This window comes from Anastrepha obliqua, chromosome 1, assembly GCF_027943255.1.
Source record: "Anastrepha obliqua isolate idAnaObli1 chromosome 1, idAnaObli1_1.0, whole genome shotgun sequence".
Classification (NCBI taxonomy): Eukaryota; Metazoa; Arthropoda; class Insecta; order Diptera; family Tephritidae; genus Anastrepha; species Anastrepha obliqua.
This window is the reverse complement of record NC_072892.1, coordinates 21222920-21246288: the sequence shown is the minus strand read 5'-3', so window position 1 is coordinate 21246288 and position 23369 is coordinate 21222920. Positions and strand designations below refer to the sequence as shown.

The 23369-nt window shown below is 40.4% G+C and overlaps 1 protein-coding gene across 2 annotated transcripts in view; it reads right to left on the bottom strand.

The window, feature by feature from the left end:
* The window catches only part of LOC129236161 (mucin-5AC), a 29210-nt gene extending 12805 nt beyond the window's left edge, over nt 1-16405 (bottom strand). For both annotated transcript variants that reach the window (XM_054870391.1, XM_054870392.1), the window contains exons 1-2: nt 11418-16405; nt 3551-3647 (exon numbers count right to left, since the gene is read on the bottom strand). In XM_054870391.1, the coding sequence (XP_054726366.1) occupies nt 3551-3647; nt 11418-15919 (4599 nt within the window). In that variant the 5' untranslated portion in view covers nt 15920-16405. The remainder of the gene's footprint in view (nt 1-3550; nt 3648-11417) is intronic.
* Between the last annotated feature and the right edge of the window lie 6964 nt (nt 16406-23369).

Here is a 23369-nt window from a genome sequence, read left to right as displayed (position 1 = left end):
AAATTCAGTAGATGATGAATCTTGGATCTACGAATATAGCCAGAAACAAAACAGCAATCGATAGTAGGGGTGTTCCAAGACGATCTTAAGGGGGGCAGCTCCTCCAGCACTTTAAAATTTTCATTTTTTTTGCTTTAAAAATTCATTTACAATCTAAAGATTATTCAATGTTTTAAGCTTAAGGGGTTACATGAGTTTCGTGGCTTCAAAAATCGATTTTTTTGCTAATTAATTTCTACAACATCTCAAGAATATTATCCTAAATTTTCAAGTCGATCCGAATAATAGTTTCGGAGATACAGCCTTTGGAAGGTGTGCGTTCCAAGCCACTTTTATTGTTACCCAAAACTTTAAACGCGTTTTTCTCGGAACCGTGTTTTCAAAGTCGGTTGTCAAATGTTCTCGAAAACTACTCAACCGATCTTGATGAAATTTTACACAGGTATGCGAGGTACAATTTACTCGTGCTTGAACGAAGGATTTTTTTTAATTACAACTATTTACAAAAAAAAAATAAAATGTCAAGCAAATTTGACCGAAATTTTCATTTTTTTGGAAAAATGTCTGCCAAAATTCCAATTTTTACTTTTTTTTCTTTCCTTCGTTCAAGCACGAGTTTATTGTCTTAACTAAAACACTTATTTTTGTTTTTCATGTTTGATGAACCTGTCAGGAGTTATGCTGACAACGCAGATGCACCTTTTTTCGATGGGTCACCAGAAATGACATCACAATGGAGGAGTTTTAATTTTTTTTTTTGAAAATTTCAGAAATTATTCTTTAAATATGTATCTATAAGACAGAAAAAAGTTTGAATTAAATAAATAATTTTTTGCAAAGAAAAAAAAAAAAATTGAAAATAGGCCTTTTTTCACTCAACGAAACCCATTTAACGCCTTAATAGAAAGTTTAAAAAGTCCCTATAAAGTCAGTAAAGTGATGAGCATCGAACAAAAGCTGAGTAAGAACGAAAATTTTAATCGCGTTTTTCTCGAAATACGTTTTTTTCCGCACTGTCGAATATAACTAAAAAAGTAGTCAAGATATCAACATAAAATTTTAAAGTACATTCTTAAGCATATTGGCCTTAGCATGTACCTCAAATTGTATATTAATTATCAATTTTAAATTAAATTTTGTTAAACTAAATATTGTTTTGATCAATTTATTTATAAAAAAATGTAATTTTTTTCTCTTTCACTTCAAATATTATTTTATTTTCGCTCAAAATAGGTACAAGTAGCTGCAGATTCTACGGCGCAGATTAAAGGAGTCACGATTGAGCAGCTGTAGCGCCGCTATTTTATTTTTTCTATATCAAAAAAATGTTTGTATAGTCATTTAAGAATGAATATTAATATGTAATTTATTTTGAGATAATAAATACTCTCAGTTTTTCGCAAAAAATGATTGAAAAACTCGTTGCCTGGAGGAGCTACCCCGCTTAACTCAACAAAAGTTGTTCGCGGAAGAAGCATCTCGAAGCCAATAGTCGACTGTTTCTTTCGAAAAATCTAGTCATGTCGCAACTGTGCCATTAGAGAAACATAAATCAGTCAATTCTGAGTCTTACACAACCATTTGTTTACCAGAAGTTTTTGGCGAATTTGGGGAAACCAACCGCCGATGGCGAACCATCCTTCGTTCCAACGACAGTAGGTTCGATCCAGCTTTATATTCGACCAAGAACTGTCACTCCAGCAGCATTTCCCATACTGGGTAATGTTTATGCTGGTACAATAACAACACCAAGAATCATTCCTCCCCAAGCTCTCATTTATCGACTGGCACAAGAAAGTTTTTGAGCACTCAACGGATCGATTTAATGGGTCATCCACCCTACAGCCCTGATTTGGCAACTAATGATTTCTTTTTGTTTCCGAAAATCAAAAATAAAATGCGAGGTCAACATTTTTCAACACTTGAAGAAGTTTTTGAAGCCTTTAAACAGCTGGTTTTGCCACTCAAAAGAGCTTTGAAAATTGGTTTAAGCGAATGCAGAAGTGTACGAGTATTGACTTCCAAGGGGAATGTTTTGAAAAATAATAAAACCATTTTCATTATTATTTTACTTGGTTTTCATTAGGTAACCCTCGTGAAACCATCACTTTTGGCGTTCGAATAAACTCCAGAAATACGTCTGCCAAGGTCGTGAAATTCGTCTAGATTACTCTACGCTGATAGACTAGCCACGATTGAGGAAAGCAATTGACACGGCATGTGGGGGTTGGACAAGCCAAGCACTTAGCCAGGAGACCATTGTACTACAGGCATTATATACCTACCTACAAAGAACGCGATCGATGGTCGAATGGCAAAAAAGATGGGATGAGTCAACTAAAGGCCGGTGAACTTACAAACTCATACCGAACCTTGAAGGGTGGATGAATAGGAAGCATGGCGATATTGACTACTACCTAACTCAGATACTCACCGGACACGACTGCTTCCTTGAATATCTACACCGTTTCCAGCTGGCCGGCAGCCCTTTTTGCCCGAGTTGCTCGAATACAGACGAGAGCGCAGAACAGACGTTTCAGTGAAGAACGTGGAATGCTGGCGAAGGCATTCGAACACCCGCCATCCCACGCAAGATTTGTACAGGATATGTGGTTCGACCATCACTAAATGGGACACCGAAAAAACGTTCGCGGCTACAGTAGTGACGAGGCTCAACCGCATTGACTGGGAAAGGAAAGCCCAGAAACGACAGCAGCAGTTGCTACTGCAGAAACAACAGCGGCAGCAGCAGTAGAAGCAGAAAGATAGACTAAGTATTCAATACTATTAAGATATTAAATTAATTAGGTAGCAAGACCAGGAAGATTATTTCTTATGCAATGTACGTAATCCAGCTAAGTCATAATTCGACAGTTCTTAGGAGAAAAGGAAGGAAAAAAAAAACGAAACAATCTTATAAATGTAAAGCCTATTCGTTGATTACAAAGTTTTTGGTGCCTTTGCTAGCAGGTGGACAGTGGAGATGAACTGTTTTAGACAAATCGACGACAGACACAGACGCTTGAGCCAAACACTCACAACAGTACCGAACTGAAGACAAGACAATAGTTTGTGAGTATCGGACTATTGCATTTTCTCCGATGTTTCATTCCCCCCACAATGTAGACATAAACGCGGCTCCGTCTTGAAGAAATGCTAACGCGGTTCCAGGGAGGAGGAGGAATGTTATAGTGTTAGTGGGAGCATGCTCCACATACCATTGGTGCAACGGCACCTTTGATAATGTTTCAGACAATTTGATTTACACCTTGTGACTAAAAAAAAAAATACCTACATATGTATGTGTGTATGTAAATAAGGTGCATTGGGCGGGTCAGTACTACACCGACGGCATGCGCTCGCTTAAAAACACAAAAATCCCACAAAATTTCTAAATTAAAAAAATCAAAAATATTTCATGGAATTTTTTGTGCTCTAATGGAAAAATAAGTTATTTATCGCTAAAAAGCACCCGATAAATCTACTTATGCTTGCTTATACTTATGCATATAATTAAAAGCATATCTAATTGTTACAATTTCGTACTTACCCTGACATAATTGGCATTTATGTATTCCGTTTTATCATCATCTCCAAGCTGCTGCAGTACCACACGCGTCTCGGGAAGCGGTATTACATTGGCATATCTAAGCGCGGCAGTTGTTTAATTGAGTGTACAGGCAGACAAGCAGCAAAATCAAGATATGCATAGAAAGTAAAAAATGAGAGAGAGAGAAAAAAAAGAATATCAGACATGAATTAGAATACTTGGCAATGGTATGAAGGAAATTCAATTAATTAATTAACAACTCGAAAATATCACCAAAACAAAGCTACGATGACTCAAGACGGCGATGCAGATATGTGAGTACTGCTTGCATATTAGGGTGAACCTTAAATTTTAACTTGCAATTATCGCGCAGAAGTGGCGCCTTAGAAAAAATTACCAAAAGTGAAAAAAACAAATCGCAATATTTGCAATGGAAATATAGGAACAATAAGGAAACTTAAGTTTTGAATTTAAAATTTTTTCTCTTAAAACAGTTTTAGAGCCGTTTTCTCAACTAACGGCGAGATATCGATGTCGAAGGTTGTTCCGCAACACTCTATGCTACAGCAGCAATGTTTTCAACAAAACGTCCAGTCTTTGGTCTGCCAGACCGTTTTCTAACCGCGACAGAACCAGTTTCGTGAAATTTTTCCACCAACTTTTCATTGTCGACTCATTAGGATGAATATTTCTACAAAAAAAAACAAAAAAAATCAAATATTTCGCGGTATGTTGTTCTTAAGAGTCGATTCTTTCTATAATAAGTTTCAATAATTTTAACGCCTCATTCTTAAAATTGTACATCTGTCTACTTGACAAATGTCAAAAATGACATGGAAATAGGTACCGTCTTTGCTGCTACTCCAAGACCAGCCGTGGAAGTCATTTAAATGAAATAGTATTCCATAATTTACCTTAAGGATTGTATTTTCAAATAAAAGAAAACACATAAAAAATCATCCGTTTTTTATTTAAAACTACTTCAATTCCAAACATTAGATGCGCCAGCCTGTATGTATGTTTATGCGACCATTCTTCTCATCCGATTACCCTAATTTTGGCAAAACAATTATTTGCATCACAAAGAATTGTCCGATTCAAAAAAAAAAAATAATAATCTGGGTAGATGCACCCTAATGTCTATATATATTTTAAGTATACCCGTAATAATATATTGTAATAAAGGGTGATCAGATTGGAGGTACTTTTTCCTATAGGGGTTTCTTGACAGATCACGCGTGACCACTGTGTAGGGCAGACCTCATCCGCGTGGTGCATCCTGGATAGCGCCAAATGAGCTGCGGCTTTAACGGTCTTTTGATAACCTGAACGGTGACGACCTCTGCATCTTTGGACCAATCTTACTTTTTTACGTTTTGGAATTTTTCTAACCCCTGTGCTGGTGAAACTCAAGGGTGAAACTCAACAGAAATGGCTGGTGAGCTAATGCCGTGACCGCCCTTGTCCAGTTAAAAGCCTGGCGGGCCTCGAAGTACGTTTCAAACCCGTCGCCATTGGGTTGGCTGTGTAGGTGCGGTTGAGATGACTACCGTCTTTGCGTACGGTCTGGCTCTGAACGCATGCCTCATGAGGACATGCGTCAACTCTCCCAAAGCTTCCGTGCCGCGGCATAGACAACCACGGGGCTTTTAAGGGACAACTACACTTTACGGGCTTTGAATAGGGGCTTCGAGTGGGGACCCATTTAAAGTAAAACATGAATACAAACACAATAAACACGACTAAACAAACACCAAAACACTTCAGGTGGTAGCGGGAGCTCGGAGCCGAGTCCAAAAAACCATCTCCCGTAAGACAGGAGAGGCGAAATCGCCTCCTCGCGAATTCTCCCTGGGTCCAGCCCCGAAGACTGAAGTTCCTAGTGGCAGCAAAATGTCGGAATCGACTAGAGAAACCGACTTCCAGCAAGAACTTGGGGGTCACAAGTGGGAACCTGCTTATGGTAGGTAAGGGACTGCAGGCGGAACCGTCTGCGCTTCCTAATTTAGCGGTACTGGATGGGGTGGCCGGTACCAGTAAGGGGTCCTACTTTAGTTTTTCCGGGGCTTCGGGGACCCCCTGTTAAGCTTCAACGGCAGGCAGGCAGGACAAAACAAACGATCTTTCTCTGATCTTCGTCTTGCTACCAAAATCCTGGAGCGCTGTGGCGACCAAAATGTCTATCGCTATCTGAGAAAAATTCTCACACGCTTGAGTGGGCCAGGAAGGTTCTATGTGGGGGGGAAGAAGGCAGAGTAATAGGAGTGGATGCGAGTGCGCCACAAGCGGATTCGGGGTAAAGAATCAACGCTCCCAGGAGGAGGCTGTTTCCCTCGAAAAGAGACCCAGGACCGATGGCGGTCTGCCCAAATCGTTTAGCGAAGTCGCTAAACAGGCAGGCTCCATCACTCTTGGAGTCATGGACAGCAGAGGGGAGGAGGGCGCCATTTCCAGGGAGGAATGAAAGAGAGTAGCGTCCGCCATCTCCGCCGTTTTCAAGATTGCCCAATCAATTTGAATTTTCGTTGTTTTAATTCAATTTAAAATCCGAAACCTCTAAATTGACCACCCTCTATATACATGTGTACGTATGCCTGTGCACATGCTATTGGATTGTAGTGGCTTAAATGTCTGGCAAATAAACAAAAGCGACGTGAAAACATTTGTAGAGTGAGCTTCACTTTGTAAATAATTAATCATGTCTACGCCAATTAAAATAATAGAATACCACGGATTAGTTATTGTCGCTTCACACATTTGCTCATATGACTGCATTTCAATACAGATTATTCATTTAGAAATATATTTAATGTAATAATTTGATTTACGCAGTAACCCAAAAACTGATCTCTCTGTAAAGAATCACGGAAAAATCAGCCACACATATAAAACAAAAAGTTTGGCGTAGACGCTCTGAATGTTTTTGCGGTCACTGAGTCAAGTCAAGCTATTTTGGCCCACTCGCGGACAATAGTTTTTTCAGCGCCTCAAGACTGGTGACTCTTTTAGTTTGGACCTTGCTCTCCAAAATGGCTCAAAGTGAATAATCCATCGGATTCGCGTCTGGTGAATTTGAGAGCTATTGTGTGGACGTTATGTAGTTCGGAACGTGGTTTTTTAGCTATTCTTGGTTCAGTCGAGCTTTGTGAGACAGTGCCGAGTCCTGTTGGAACGTACATGGTCTGCTACCGAAATATTTGTCTGCCCACGGCTTCAAAGCAACCTCCATAATACTTTCCCGATAATATTTCGCATTTACCTTGACGACAGGCTCGATGAAAACGTTTAGAGAGCGCCCATCTGCGGTTACAGCTGCCCAAACCATTATCTGTGGCGGGTCCTGACTCCTAGTGGTCAATCAATGACTCAAATTCTCGTAGGTCAAAGAAACCCAATCGTTTTGGGAGTTTACGAATTACTCAATTTCAAAAATTTTCTCGTCAGGAAACACAATGTTCCGAAATTTACCGCTTTCGGCCAAGCGAAGCAATTCCTTCCCTCTCTCAAGTCTGACTTGTTGCTGCTTTGGTGTGAGATCATGCGCCTTTTGGATCTTGTAAGGCTTGACTTTGAGATAATTTTTCAGTATGTGGCGGATGCTAGGGTGAAATATTTTCAGTTCTTTCGCCATTTGATTGGCACTTCACCGGGGATTTAGCTCAAGTCGCTTCTTTTTGAACTTTTTGAACCATTTCACGTGACGTTGTAGCCTTTTGATGACCACCTCTATGATGTTTCGCGATGCTGCCAGTATCATTGTAATGAGTAATGGTGCGATAAAAAAACTTAATTTACTTTAAGGTGCTCGAGCTCACGAAGAATCGCTGGTTGTGATTTTCCAGCCAAATATAATGCAACCACACTATTACGTTTGAATTCCATTACTGATTTTCTTTTTTCGCGTTTACTTTCCGCAAAGTGCTTCCGCGTACTTGTAAACAATACTTGTATGTGAACGAGTGGTTCGTATTCTAAGTACTTTAATAATATATTTTTAATACAGTTTTATGAGATAGGGATTATCAGCAGCTCATTAATATATATGCAAATAAATTTGAATTTCTGTTTAAAGAAATATTATATTTTTTGGACTGCTTTAAATCCACACGAATTTCTGTGCCATGTCCACTTATGAGAACCAAGCTTTATACTTGTGTGTGTTGCTAGGTGTATTTTTTATCAGCGACAAAATATATCAGGGGAAATAAGGTGCTTTTAATTACCTCAGCCCGAATGAAATTATAGTTTTCTTTGATAAATATAATACAGGTTGGTTGAAAAGTAAGGAGCAAAAATTAAAGAATGTAAATTTTGAAATGCATTTTTTTTCCGTATAATCTCTCCCAACTTCAAAACACTTGTTCCAATGATCCTCCAATAATTTTTACATATCTATAAAGATTTTCGGGAAGTTCTGTAAATACTGTTTCACAGTTTTTTGTTAAATGATTAGCGAATAACAAATCATTCAAAATATGGAATATTCGTTCCTCTGACATGCCTAGGGTATCAGCAATTTCATCCTTATTCAAACTTGGCCTTTCATAAATAATATTAACCACTTTATCAATGATTTCTGGTGTTGTTGCACGGTTTGTCGTCAAATTAGTGAACGTGGTTTGTCTCCGGCGCTTTCGCGATAAGATTTAAAATCTGAAACCCATCGATGCATAGTTGGAAATAAAGAAACAGATTTATTTAGCATTTACGATTTTTTTTTATGAATTTCTATTGCTGATAAATTTTTTAAGATAAAGAATTTTATTACTGCGCGATATTCGGTACTTAAAAAAAATTCACCGACACGCAAAATTGAAATGGCTTGTAAACAAAAAAGAATAAACCTTGATTTTGCCACTGGTTAATATTTGTCGTCTTTAATACTTTTCAACCAACCTGTACTTTATCAAACTAAAGTACAGGTTGGTTGCAAAGTATTTCGATGAAAGGACCTAGCATTGATCTAATTCCTTGATAAAGATTTCAAAACTCTCAGTTATAGGCTACATTTTATGGGCATCGCAGGAATATCTTTAAGTTATTTAACCTTCTCATTAAATAACCAATCTCACAATGTAGGTTTCGGGCCGAGCGTTAAGAACTGTTTTCTTATCTTCAATGTTAAAAAGATAAAAGCGAGTGTACGAGTATATAATTATGGGCAGGTAAAGCTCCACAACTCAGTTTGGTTATTTACAAGATAAGTTTATCAGTTGCGCATATGCAGACAAATACATCCATGTAGATAAGATAGTAACAAACCTCTTGCCGGATCCAGGTGTACTCTCTATCAGAAGGGATTTCACTGATAACGAGGACGAAGTGCCCGAAGTGGACGTCGACGAAATAAAACTGGCCTGCAAAAGAATTAAATTGCAAAAAGCACCGGGCATTGATGGAGTCCCTAATGCCGTGCTGAAAAAAGCACTGCAAGTGAGACCTGAAGTTTTTCGAAACATGTACACAACATGCATTAGAAGCGAAGTTTTTCCTGTGAAATGGAAACAACAGCGACTAGTCCTACTGCCAAAGCCTGGAAAACCTCCAGAAGATCCTTCATTATACAGGCCTCTCTGTATGCTGGACACCGCTGGCAAAGAGCTAGAAGCAATAATCTGTAACCGACTAGAGCAGTACTCAGAACGCCATACTGGCTCGCCAATACGGTTTTAGAAAGCATCGCAGTGCAGTGCATGCAATAATAGAAGTATGCGTAATAGCAAAAACTGCTATCTCTGGTAGAATATGACTAGGAGGAACCAAAATATATTGCGCAGTCGTGGATTCTTGACGTTAAAAACGCGTTCAATACGGCCAAATGGGAACAAATACTGATGGCACTTCGGAGTATGAATGTGCCGAATTATCTGATAAAGCTAATTGCTTCACACTTTGATAACAGAACCTTATGGTATAATACAGACGTAGGCCCCAAAAGCTATAAGGTAATTGAAGGAGTTCCTCAAGGCTCTGTACTAGGCTCGGCTCTGTGGAATATCATGTATGATGGAGTGCTACGCGTTGAACAGCACGAACAAGTCAGCATTGTTGGGTACGCAGATGACATAACTGTGTTAGTCGTAGGGAAAACGCTAAAAGAGGTCTCACGAAGAGTAGATGACACCATCAATAAAATTAAGCAATGGTTACAATCGTCTGGGCTAAGACTAGCAGACCATAAGACCGAACTGGTTCTCATAAGTTCTAGACGAAAAGTTGAAAACCTTTAAATAAAGGTTGGTGGTCACAGTATAACATCAACAGATACCATAAAATATTTAGGTGTAATGATCGACAGAAGTCTCAATTTTACAAAGCATCTGGAATACGCAAGCTCCAAAGCTGTAAAATCCTGCGCGGCTTTATCGCGACTGATGCCCAATGTGGGTGGACCAAGACAACAAATGAGAGCATTATTAGCAAGCGTCTGCAACTCGATCCTGTTTTACGCTGTGGAAGTGTGGGGCGACGTAGTGAAATATCCCAGCTACTCGAGACAGGCTAAACGGGTGTACAGATTATGCAATGTCAGAGTCATTAGAGGCTATAGGACCATATCTGACTAAGCAACAGGGGTAATAGCAGGCAGAATCCCCCTCGATACAAAGGTAAAATGCATGAAACAAAAATACCTGCATGCGTGGGTATCTGGTAACAAAGCCTCACTGAGGGACGCCCTACAGAGGATCAATGATACCGCTCTGCAAAAGTGGCAGACCAAATGAAACGATAGTATGAAGGGAAGAACCATTTTCACTATGATGAAACGTTAACTTCATGCTGACACAGTTTTTAACTGTACATGGATGTTTCAAGCAGTATTTGTACAAATACAAGCACACAAACTCCCCATTTTGCGTACACTGCCAAGAAAAATATGAAACTCCTGAGCATGCCTTGTTAGAATGCTCTAGATTTGATGGGGAACGAAGCTTGTGGCGCTCAAATATCGGCGAGAGCATGACAGCTGCTAGCCTAGTACAATATATGCTAGAATCTGAAGAAACGTGGAACTATGGTTCTAACGTAGCCTCAACAAGTATGCGAAGGCTGAGGCATGATGATAATGAACGCAGACAAATGAGTGAATAGACACATCCTGCCCCCTCGAAGGAATATCTTAACTGGTAATACCGAGGGGAAAAAACAGAACAGCGAGGCGATGGGGTGGTTTAGTCCGCAGGCACTACGAAACTCAGTTCAAAAGAGCCGGGGAATATCGCTTGTGAATCGGACATACGTATGAGTCGGCTCATACGTATCTTTAGAAGATTCCACCTCCCAGGACCGCATACCAAAAAACAAAAAAAATATATATATAAATAAATAAATATATATATGTATATTAGGGCGGGTCGATTTAAAAATCGCTCATTGCTCTGTAAAATTCGTATTCTAGGGATCAAAATAAGAAACTTTGCCGAAGGAACCATACCTCTAAAACGAATTCTGATGTCCCCCAATTTGGGTCGAACGAAAAATCCCACTTTGATCCATTTAGAGTGCTCCAATCGAGTCCAAATGTATGACCGACCCCCACTAACTTTGGACGGTCGATCCACCCATGCCAGTGGCACACCCCCTGGAACTCCCCTGGGGGGTTCCCCATACAATCATTTCAAAATATCACCATTTTTGGCCTTTACATGAGAAAAGAAACTAAAAAGTTCGACCCAAATTGGGGGACATCAGAATTCGTTTTAGAGGTATGGTTCCTTCGGCAAAGTTTCTTATTTTGATCCCTAGAATATGATTTTCATAGAGCAATGGGCGATTTTTTTGCCTCCCCACAAATCGACCCGGCCTAATATATATATATATATATATATATGGGCATATATAAAACTTACCGATATATAAAACTTACCGATTCTTGTCTTCACAGCCTGGTGGTACTTCATCAGCGCGGGCAATAATTTGCGGCACATCTCTGAATTCTTCAAAAATACTCGAACGACGCTCCACAAACTTGGCCAACTCACTGGCACTCAGCGTATTATGGCGCAGCGAAGGATCATCGAAAGCAATATTACCGTAAGAGCGTTTGGAGGCGCGTAGAGCACCCTTCCGTCGCACACTACCCAAAACAGAGACATTGTCCAGACTGTAGGCATCCAAACTCACCGGACGACAACGTTGACCGTAGGACATCTGCTTCTGACGTTTACGCATTAAGTAGAGGAAAGCGACGAGCAGTATGAGCGCCACCACACCAATAATGCTCACCGTAATGGCGATGATGACATTCACATCCGTTTCGTTGGAGTCACCGCGGTTTAGGTGAGTGGGCGAGCTGACGCTGCTAGCTCCACCACCAATGCTGGCATGCAGTGTGGGCGGAAGCATTGTTGTCGTCACTGCAATGGTATTAACTACTATGGGAATGTAAGCGGTTGTTGAAGAATCCACAGGCGCGTTAACGGTGCTGGTGGTAGTGTTTAAAATTGGCACAAGGGGAGCTACGACAGCAGTGCTGGTACTTGTGGTGGGTGTGTCTTCGGTGGTAGAGAATACTGTGTAAACTTCCTGTGGCTTTACGCCAATACTAGAGGTAGTTGCTGGCGACTGATTAGGTGTCGAGCTGGGAGTCGTTGTAGCTGGTGTCGTCGAATCATCAAGCAAATTGATGAGCGGTGCTTGAGTGGTTGTCATGCCGCTGCTTGAGTTATTCACTGCAGGCGTCAGCGACACTGAAGTACTGTTCGGGCTCAATAGTAGGGTAGCCATAGGAGTGGTTGTAGCGGTAGTTGTTGATGTTGTCATGTCTGCGTCCTGCACACTCGGCAACGTCGATTCATTACTCACACCGAACACCGGCACATTCTGCGTCGATACCGTTTCACTTTTTCCTCCAGGATTCTGATTTTCAACTCCCAATTCAATTATTGTTGTTGGTGTTATGGCAGTTGTCGTGCTGGTGGTCGGTTTGGTGGCGGTAGATTCGCTTATTTTCATTGTCGTCTTGTCCGGCTGATCGATGACATTCGTTTCGATTGAACTTTCTGTGTCATGTGAACCCTCCGCCGCAGCTGTGTGATTTCGAAAATCGACAGGTGTTTGTGTAGTCGTGGTAGTGCTTTTATCGAGCACTGACCCAGTTGGCTGCACTGTTGTTATTGCCAATGGGATTATTTTGGTTGTCGTTTCTTCGTTTGTGCTTTCGTCGCCTTTAAGGGTTGTTGCCGTGTACAAAACTGGTTCGACTGCTTCTTGCGTTGGTGGCGTCGTAATTGGCACTGCTGTTGTACTTGTGGTTGTTGTTGTTGTTGTTGTTGTTGTTGTGTCATTCACTGGCATTAATAACTCATTTATGGACGACACACTTTTCGCTGTTATGCTTGCCTCATCCCCTTCCGTCACCGCCTCTTCCAGCACTTTATTTGTACTTGAACCTGTATCGCTATTTAACGTCGCAGTCGCTGCGTCAGTCGTTCCCTCAGTTGCGTCAGTATTGTTTACGGTGCGCACTTCTAATTCCACTTCATTACCAATTTGGCCAACTTCCGTTGTTGTTGCTGTCACTCCGGGCACTTCACTTGTTTTCGCACTGATATTTGTTGCCACCAAATCGGTTGACAGTACCGTAGTGTTTGTAAGAATAATAGTGGCGGTCGTTGTTGCAATTTGACTACTTTCAGTGGTAGTTTCCGTGGCAACGTTTGGCGTTTCGTTCTGCGTCGAAATGTCCGCACCCCTTTCCACACTCGTACTCACGTTCGCGTTCACGTTTGATATTCGCTCGCCTGCACTTGTTAGTCTGTGCGCTTCGCTAGTCGGTAGCTCACTAACTGTTAGCAATGTGGTTTGCTGCTCAGTCTCAGTCTCGGTTACAGTTTCGGGTTCTCGTTTCGAGTGCAGCTCAAGTGTAACATCGTGCACGCCGCCAGTGCTGCTGCTGATATCGACTTTCGTGCTGTTGACGGCTGCGTCAACGTTATTCGGAAGTATAGCTTTTGTCGTCTCGGTTTGCGCCTCCCGCGCTGTTATATTATCCCAACGCTGTGTTGCTTCTGTGCCATTGAGGGATGGCAGCGTCGAGGTTGAATGCTCAACTGGGAGCGCCGTTAGCATTGGCGCTGCAGTTGTGGTAGTCGACGTAGCTTCGTTAGTTATTGGCATTGCTGTTGTTGCGCTAGCCACCTCGAACGCAGCCAGTGGCGTCGTTGACGTAACAATGAAATTGAAATCATCGCTTGGCTGGCGTTGCGTGTTGCTGCTCTCAGCAGAGCTGAAATTTTCTACACCTGTTTTCTCAGCGCTTTGTTGTAGATTTGATGATTCAGTGGTGGTCGCAAACGACGACTTATTCAGCGACTCTCCAATGCCAGCTGTCGAACCGGTGCTTATAGAATCTGCGTGTTTATCGCTCTTATCAACTGATAAGGCAGAGTCACCTGTTAATGGTGCTTGTGTGGTGGTCGGCGCAGTAGTTGGCGTTGTGATTAGCCCGGTGGTTACAAATGTGGGCATTTCGGTTGGCGTTCCGATTTGAATTTTATCGAACTCATTCATCACTTGGGACTTTTCGGTAACATTGAGCATTTTAGTGCCTTCAGTAGTGAGATGAGTCAACTGTTCATTGTTTTCGACGTCAGTGACCTTAGAAGGTTCTTCATTTTCCAACTTATCAACCATCTGCAAGGGTAATTCTGTCTTAGTTTCTTTAACGTCATCAATTCCTTCGTGCTCCACTGCTCCCTCCGTTATTTGATTTTTTTCAATAGTTCCTTCAGGTTCCAGCTCACCGTGCATCCCCACTACCTTCGTCCAATCTAACAAATTTTTCTCGCTGTAGCTGCTCACATTCGGCGTACGTTCGGTGGTTAGAATTTCATTTGTCTGCCAGCGTAAATTTGCGTCGCTGCTGTCATTGGCAACCAACGTAGACGCACGATTGTTATGCAGCACTTTCGGCACCGTTCGCATGCCTGCCAGGGACCAAACCTCCGGTCCGTCAGGTAAATGCATATTCTGTGAATTGGTTGAATTATCGAGAATGAATTTGGCACGTTTCTCGACGGACGAGGTGCTGCTTATGGAGGGAATCTGCTGAGCTTTCGTTGTTTCTGCGTCAATAACGGCAGTTGTTTTTGACTGTGATTTTTGTGGTAATTCAGTTGCTTCTATTTGTTCGTTTTCCCGCTGCTGCTCAAAGACATCTGTTTTGTTTTGGTTAAGCTGATGCTCATCTGCTATTGCTTTTGTAGCGTCAGTTGTTGGCAGCTGCATCTTCGTTGTTCCTTCAGTATCTTTATGTGCCTCCTCTCGCTCTTTAGACTCGCTCGCAACTGCTTCTGTATTAGTTCTTGTCACTAATATTGTTTTTGGCATTGTTGTTGTGACTGTGTCTTTGAGTAGAACTTCCTCTGCGTTCGGCTTCTCCCCAAACGTCGCTTCTAACTTATTTTCGCTGCTCTGCACAGCGTCCATTGAGCGGCCCATCGATTGGTTAGCTTCATCTAAGCTCTCTGTGCTGTGCATGATCTCCGATTTACGTTCTTCCAAGTCGCTTTTAGCATCCTCAGCATGACCAGCTTTTACCAGCGTTGGAGGCGTTGTTGGCAACAACACTTTTAGTGCTACATTTTCAACATCTTTCAAGATGACTTCGGTTGTTGTTGGCTGGTCATCTTTTACATGCGCAGATTTGGACTTTCCGTCAAGTTGTCCAAGCGCAGTTTCGTCCAACCCATTGTTGATATGCTTGTTTAAGGTCTCTGGGGTTAGCGACTTTTCCAGCGCTTTAACTTCTTTGCTAAAGACGCCATCCAAACCCAAACGTGTGGTGTTCGCTTCATCTTGTTCTTCACTATACTTTCTCAATTGCTTATCCGTAAACTCACTCGAATCGTGGTGTGCTGTAGAGATGTCATCCTTCTTTTCCACCTCCTCATTTTCCTCAGTTTCTTCCATTACTTTTTTAGTATCGTTACCATCTTCGCCCTCTGCTTCATGACTTTCCACGCGATTCAGCATCAACTTTTCGCTTGACTTGTGTTCACCTGGGCTGGTGAGATTATTACCTAACGCAGGCAGCAACTTGGTGCTTTTCACCGCATGTGTGATTTCACTTTCACTATCCGCGTCGGTTGTGCTGGCATTGGCGCTGATGTCTTCTATTGACTTGAGTTTCGAACTGATTTGATCGTCGCTAAGGCCAGAGCTCTGATCGCTTGTTGTCGCTGCTATCATTGCCGCAGTGTCACCGTCATTGGCAGCAGCGGCCTTCAAATTCTCCGTGGGGCCACCAATTTCCCGGCGACTCAGACGCCGCCATACTGCTGCGGGTGGCAGAACGCCGCTCAAAGTTTGTGCAATCAATGCAAAAATGAGCAGGTGAAATAGTGCGATTATCGAGATTTTTGGCATTTTTGTTGTTGTTCGATTTTGCAAATAATGATTGGGCTGGCGTGCTAATAGCGGAAATTCGTATAATTTCTTTACGCCTCTTTTCGGTTTGTATAGAAGTTGAAGTGAATTAATTAAAATCCACTCTTAGTTAATGCTTCCAAAATTATGTTTTCCTTTTCTGTCTCTTCCAACCGTACTTCATATTATACTTTGGCGTATGCCTCGAAAAGTTGCCTTGTGATTGTTGTTGTTGATCACCCTTTATGCTGATTTGGTTTTTACCGCTGTTATTGTAATTTATTTTAGGTTTTTCGTAATTGCGCGCTGACATTCCATGTTCCCATTTTGGGTGCTCATAAGTATTTATGGATGTGTGTGTGTATGTATGTGGTGCGGCGTTAGCTTCTGTTTGCGCATGCGCAACTGAGGTTTGGTATTGTCGTTGTTTTCCCAATTAGTTTATAATTTGTTTCTTTAAATACTTGAAATCGTTTTGGCCTTTACGGTTGCTGCAAATAAAGAAAACAGTTATGTTAATGTACGCAATTGGCGGAAAAGTTGATTTTGCAAGAAATTAGAAAAAAAGTATATTTATTTACTTCAGAAGCAAAGTGCAAGTATATCAGTCAACGATGGGTCCTACACATTGAGTTTTGTGAATGTTATAAGGAGTCTATCAAAAGACGCGCCTGGATGTTGTTTTGGAAAATTTAGATTCCTTCAGGTTTCATAATTTTTACTCAAACTAGAGCTCTTTATAACTATTCTTGAAAAATGGCTTCCGTTAAACGCCCACCATGTGCACGTCTACAGTTAAAATCCGCCGTCAAACAGTCGATTCATGAATGCCTAATTGTTGAGGGCGTCGAGATATCGATTTTGAAGGTTGTGCAGCAACACTTTGCGCTACAGCAGCAAAACTCTGAACAGAACGTCCCGTTTTTGGTCTGCCAGTCCTTTTTCTATGCTCGGCCGAACCAGTTTCTTGCAATTTTTTCACCAACCTTCGAATTGCCAATTCATTCGAACAATTATTTGTACCAAAAAATTTACGAATTTCACGATTTGTTGTTCTTAAAGATCGACGATTTTCATAATAAGTTTGAATAAGTTTAACGCCTCATTCTATAGTGTAAAATTGTACACCTGTCTACTTGACAAATGTCAAAGATGACATATAAAAGGTACCGTCTAGGAATTTTTCACCAATGACAACTGAGCATCACTTGTGAAAGACCCTTTAGTTTTTTCTGGCAAGACTTGATAGAATACCAGAACTTCTTAATATATCATTGTTATTGTTATTGAGGCACAAAGGAAACGAGAAGGCAGACCATTATGCCAAAAAAGTGGCAGAAGGACTATTTATTGGACCAACCCTATTTTTCGGCTTTAACAAAAATAATATAAAACAGGAAACCAAAAAATGGATCCAAAAAGTTTTTGAACTTCAGTGCCAACAGAGCAAAATTTGCTCTAACCCTCGATAAAAAGGACCTCAGACTACTCTGTGGAGCACCTACAGGTCACTTTGCTTGTAATAAACACTTTAACACAATAGGATTATCTAGCACAAGATTATGCAGGTTCTGCTGTGATAAAGAGGAGTCTATGGAACACTTAATTGCTAACTGTGAGGCATTAGACCACAGGAGACACAGAATCCTGGACTCGTACCTACTAGAGGAGGAAGACCTACAATTGCTCACTCCTAAGGAGCTGGTTTGATTCCTCGGTACACTAAATAGTTCTAATTAAGTAATTAGGGGCGCACAATCAATAAATCTGGTCGCAGTGCATAAAGGCCTTAGCCTAACCCGTACAACCATTACCATTACCATTATTGTTATTGAAGTTGCGAGGAAGGGATATCTGCTAAGAGAAATTGCGCTGACAATAACTCATTGTGGAGGTAATATTCGAGGGGACATGTTTCTGGGCGGGCATATCAAAGCAGTGATTGCTATAGAGATCATTTCGCTGCGACTATCTGCACTTGAAATTGAATATTTAGAGAAGGTCTTTCAAAGTGTCTAAAGTAATTTGATCCAACTTATTTTGAGTTTGTGCTTGCATGCGTCCTGCATACAGAAAATTTCCTTGAGAGCCTTCAAAGCTGCGGATAATTGTTTTAACTGTCAAGTAAGACGTTGTTAACACAACGGGAGTAACTTTGTCTGGCCTGTTGTTTCCAAGTGTTGGAAATTTCTCTACGAAAACAAAGACGAAGAAAAAAAGATTCAAAAAGAATTTAAGTGCTTTAAGACGACGTTGCTTCGAAGTGAATGCATACAACTCGGGTGTTGAGTTTGTTGCGAGTGGTACAAAACACTTTCTCTGCCGCTGTTCAGCTTTCGCCAGACTTTTTGTTGTTGAAGTGGTTAAGTATTTCCACTGAAATAATTCTAATTAGTGACCAGCACCGTTTTGCTACCACTGTCCTCGTGTGATAATGTCTTTTTTTATTTTTTCTTTTTGTTCTAAGTCAAATCCATTTAGTGAGGCCAAGTATAGCTCGATATCTGAGATCCCATTAATTTGCTGTAAAAAAGGCTTAGCGAAGGAGCGAAGTCATGTCCTAGCCCTGGACATTCATATAGGTAGTGGAAAAGAATTTCCTTCACCCCTTCCGCTTGACAGCTTCTGCAGATGGGATTGAAAGGGAGGTTGAGTCTGGCTGCATGATCCCCTACTTTCCAATGTCCTGTAAGGATTGCAGTGATGCGTGAAATGTTTGGTCGACAACATCCTAACAGGTGATTCGTCCTTTGGATTTTGTACGACGGCCATGTGTTTTTTGTTGTAATACATGTAGTTAATTGCTTCCATCTTCTTTCGGCTAAAGCATGATAGTGTGAGGCAATGGATGCTTTTATTGTGTTGAGTGGGGTGGAGACTGCCACCGGCTCTGCTATGTCTAGTGTCGAACCTTTACTTGCTAGCTCACCCGCTATCTCATTACCCCGTATGTTCCTATGAGCGGGTACACATATCAGAGTAATTTCAAGCCAATGACTAAGCAATTCTAGTTCCTCTCTACACTGTAAGACTAGTTTGGATGAAATGGAGTTGGAGTCTAAGGCCTGGATAGCTGCTTGACTGTCTGAGAAGGTAGCTACTCTTGCACCAACTTCCTTGTAGAGTTTTACTGATTTGCATGCTTCTCTGATCGCTAAAAGTTCTGCCTGGAACACGTTGGCATAGTCAGGAAGTCTAATTGACTGAGATAGGTTGAGTAACTCCGAATGCAAGCCAGCTCCCACACCACAGTTCATCTTAGAACCGTCAGTGTATATTTCAATATCGTATCTCCCAAGGAAAAACATTTTTCTAATAGCGGTCGCCCCTCGGCCGGCAATGGCAAACCTCCGAGTGTATTTCTGCCATGAAAAAACTCCTCATAAAAATATCTGCCGTTCGGAGTCGGCTTGAAACTGTAGGTCCCTCCATTTGTGGAACCCCATCAAGACGCACACCACAAATACGAGGAGGAGCTCGGCCAAACACCCAAAAAGGGGTATACGCGCCAATTATATATATATATATATATATATTATATATCTCCCAATCACCTTTCCTTTGTTCCATTCGGCTCTCGATGGAAAACGTACCGTAAAGTCAGACTTAGATGGAGCATTTTGTGATTGGAAGTACTATATTAGACATTATGGATGTACTTCGACAAACTGCCAAGATTTATGAAAAAATCAGGGAAGTTTGCAGAGGAGCAATAAATTCCAACACCACCTGTCTTTCCCTATCCTTTATAATCTCTATCTAGGTTTTCGGGATAAATGGCAATATTGCCTGTGTGTTTAGAAAATTTTAGATATCCATTATTCCATTTCAAGGTCAGAACAAAGCCATGCCAATTTTAACTTAGATATTTTAATGGCATATTAGAACCGTCCAAAAGGGTCTCAAAATTGGAAAATCGTTTTATTTCAATCATATATGAAGTGGTGAAAATTTTTCCCCCCTTGTTCACTCCTTTCGGGAGCATAGGGCCTCGATAAGACTTGTCTCGCGTTGGTTTCGTTAATCTGTTTTTGATTTCTGACAGGGTAGGTGATTAGCTTGCCGCTACCAGTTCTAAGTGGTGGGAATGCCCACCTGTCGTTGCTTAGGAACAACGCCTTCATAGTGCTTGGAGCGCCATCTGTGTGCCACATTTATTCTTGCAGAAGGATCGAACAGCTGGTTGAGGACTTCGCTAAAGTGGTGTGTCTGCGCTATTACCGCGGCTGCCCGCTCCCTATAGCTGGTGCTTTTTTTTCGTTTTTGCTTGTTTTTAGTAGCCACAATGCAAAAAATGCGCTGACTATCGTGCGGGAGTAACGATGGAAAGGATAAGTTTTTGGGTTTGAGGAATGAGTATTTTTTATTTTTTTAGAAACAGTGAAAGGAGGTAAATTTAGAAAAGTGCGAGGACTGTGCTTTACGTGGAATTCGCACCCACAACCTCTGGGGATGGCAGACTAGTGTACTTGCGCTAGACTACCGAGGCCGAGGCCGATGTACTAGAATAAAAATCCCCATCATAAATACGATTTTAAAGTAGTATAAAAAAAGCTCTGCGCTCGCTGTACCCGGATGGATTTGTGCGTGACTACCATGACTACTAAATGATAGAAAACAGTTTTTCTAATAGCTGTCGCTCTTCAAATGGCAATGGTAAACCTCCGAATGTACATATTTCTTTCAAAAAAAAAGTCTCATAAAAAACCATCTACCGCTTGCAGGCTGCATACAACTGCAGGCCCCTCGATTTGTAGAAAAAAGGCGCACTAAACAAATTGGAGAAGGAGCCCGGCGTAACGGCCAACAAGAGATGGAAATTGAATATAAAGTGTTTTTCAGTAAGAGCGCTTCAACTTTTTTTTTGAATAAAACACAAACGGTTTGACTTTTTTAACTATAATAATTTTTTTTTGATAATCGAGTTTGAACATATACATTTAAGTATGAAATACGATTTCTTTTGCATGACTACCGCGTGCACGTTTTACGAAGTCCAATCGTTGAACCCAATTTTCGACCACTCTTTTGCATAAATCGGCCGAAATTCCAGCAATTTCGCGTTCAATATTGGCTCTGAGCTCACAAATCGTCGCCAACTTGTTACTGTAGACCAATGACTTCACATAACCCCAAAGAAAATAGTCTAGAGGCGTCAAATCACACGAGCGCGGCGGCCATTCGACCGGTCCATTTCTGGAAATAATGCGCTCATCGAACTTACTCTTCAACAAATCAATTGTAGCGTGTGCTGTGTGGCTTGTGGCCCCGTCCTGTTGAAACCACATGTCGTCTAAGTCCATACCATTCAATTGCGGCCAAAAATAATCGTTTATCATGTCGCGGTATCGATTTCCATTCACAGTAACGTGGCGATCATTCTCGTCAACCAAAAAATATGGGCCAATTACGCCGCCGGCATGTAAACCGCACCAAACAGTGATTTTTTCGGGATGCAACGGTGCCTCATGAATCACGTGTGGATTGCTTTCTGCCCAGTAACGCGTATTTTGCTTGTTGACAAAGCCATTGAGCCAAAAGTGAGCTTCATCACTGAAGATGATTTTTTGGAAAATTTATAAATTTTCATAAAAAATTTGCACGATTATTTTCATAAAAAATTTGCACGATTTGCAATCGTTGCTCAAGTGTGTAGCGTTTCATGATGAAATGTATACTAATGAAGTTTACAAATGACAAGCGAAAAATAAAAAATATTGCGTCGTTCGCCCTCCTTATCGGAAAAAAGTTGAAGCGCACCTATTGAAAAACGCTTTATATACCTACATATACACAGTCTGTGTCAGAAAAAAGGAACCGCGATTATTCTTGAAGCATAAAAGATATATATTTAAAAATTTTTTTACATGAAAGTATGTACAAAACGACGAGTCTCAATTACTCAATAAGCCGTGTAGTCTTCATCGTTGTCGGGTATAGCCTGGTATCTTCATCATGCTTTGAACCAGCTTTTCTGCGTAGCTCGTCGACAAACAGGGCTAGATTTTGCGATCTTGACGCACGAGTTTGTTTAAATCATGGACTGACCTTCCGGCAAGATGCGTTTTCATAGTTCTCCACACATTTTCAATGGGATTGGCGTCTGGGGACTGGGAAGGCCAGTCCATTACTGTGACGCCATTTCTTGTTTTGTTGTTTCTCAATGTGTTTTTCTAAGAGTTTCTTCAGTCGATGTTCGATGGTGTCCACACTCACATCTATTCCCTTTTTAGCAAGAACTAATCGTGCTTGGCGTAGTCACAAAGAAGAGTCATGCTTAAAAAGTTGGACGATCACTTTATCCTGCTTTTTTGTAGTCAATCGTTCGGAAAAGTCATCAACATTTTTGTACTCCTTATACCACTGATTCCACATCACAACAAACCTTTTTGATTTTTATTTACTTTTGTAGCAAAAACGTCTTGGCTTATAAAATTAATTGCTGCATTAAGGCTGCATGTAAAACTAGGGACCTTCGCTTAAAGTTTCATGCTAACTTTAATACAATAAGGATAACGAGAAGACACGCAAACAAGTGTTTATAAATTTACGAAAACTTGAATGTAGTTGGGCGTTCATATATATTTATGTATGTATGTATATTTAGAGCCAATCGCGTGAGTTCATTAGCCTAATTGTTGTGATATCTGCATACTTTCATCAAACACATTCACTGCTGCAAGCACCCAGGAGCAATATTCGTGGTCGTAAATACATTTTTATGTTATGTTTAAATACATTTTTATGGTGTTTTTCTAGATGCACCCAAAGTATTTCTTCAAACAAAATAAACAAAAGTAAATAAAACTGTCAATATTTTGGCTCTATTAGCCACAGATATTTTTGGGATTTCAAATTAAGAAGAAAAAAAAATTAGTTAATAGCAAAAAAAGTAAAAAATTAATCTTCCAAACAGATGCTACTTGAAAGTGGAATTTTGAAGATTTAAATAATTTTGAAAATTTAAATAATTTTGAAGATTTAAATATAAAAATTTTGAAACTTTAAATAATTTTGAAGATTTAAATAATTTTGAAAATTTAAATAATTTTGAAAATTTAAATAATTTTTGAGAATTTGAATAATTTTTAAAATTTAAATCATTTTGAAATTTTAAATAATTTTGAAAATTTGAATAATTTTGAAAATTTAAGTAATTTTGAAAATTTAAATGATTTTGAAGATTTAAATAATTTTGAAGATTTACAAAATTTAATTAATGTTGAAGATTGAAATAATTTTGAAAATTTAAATAATTTTGAAAATTTAAATAATTTTGAAAATTTAAATAATTTTGAAAATTTAAATAATTTTGAAAAAAACCAAAATATATTTCCTTCAAGAAAACGTTCTTCTTAATAGCGGCTGTGACAAACCTCCGCCTAATAAAAACCCATTTGAGGTTCGGAAACCTCATAAAACTGTAGGTTCCCTCCATTTTAGGGAAAAA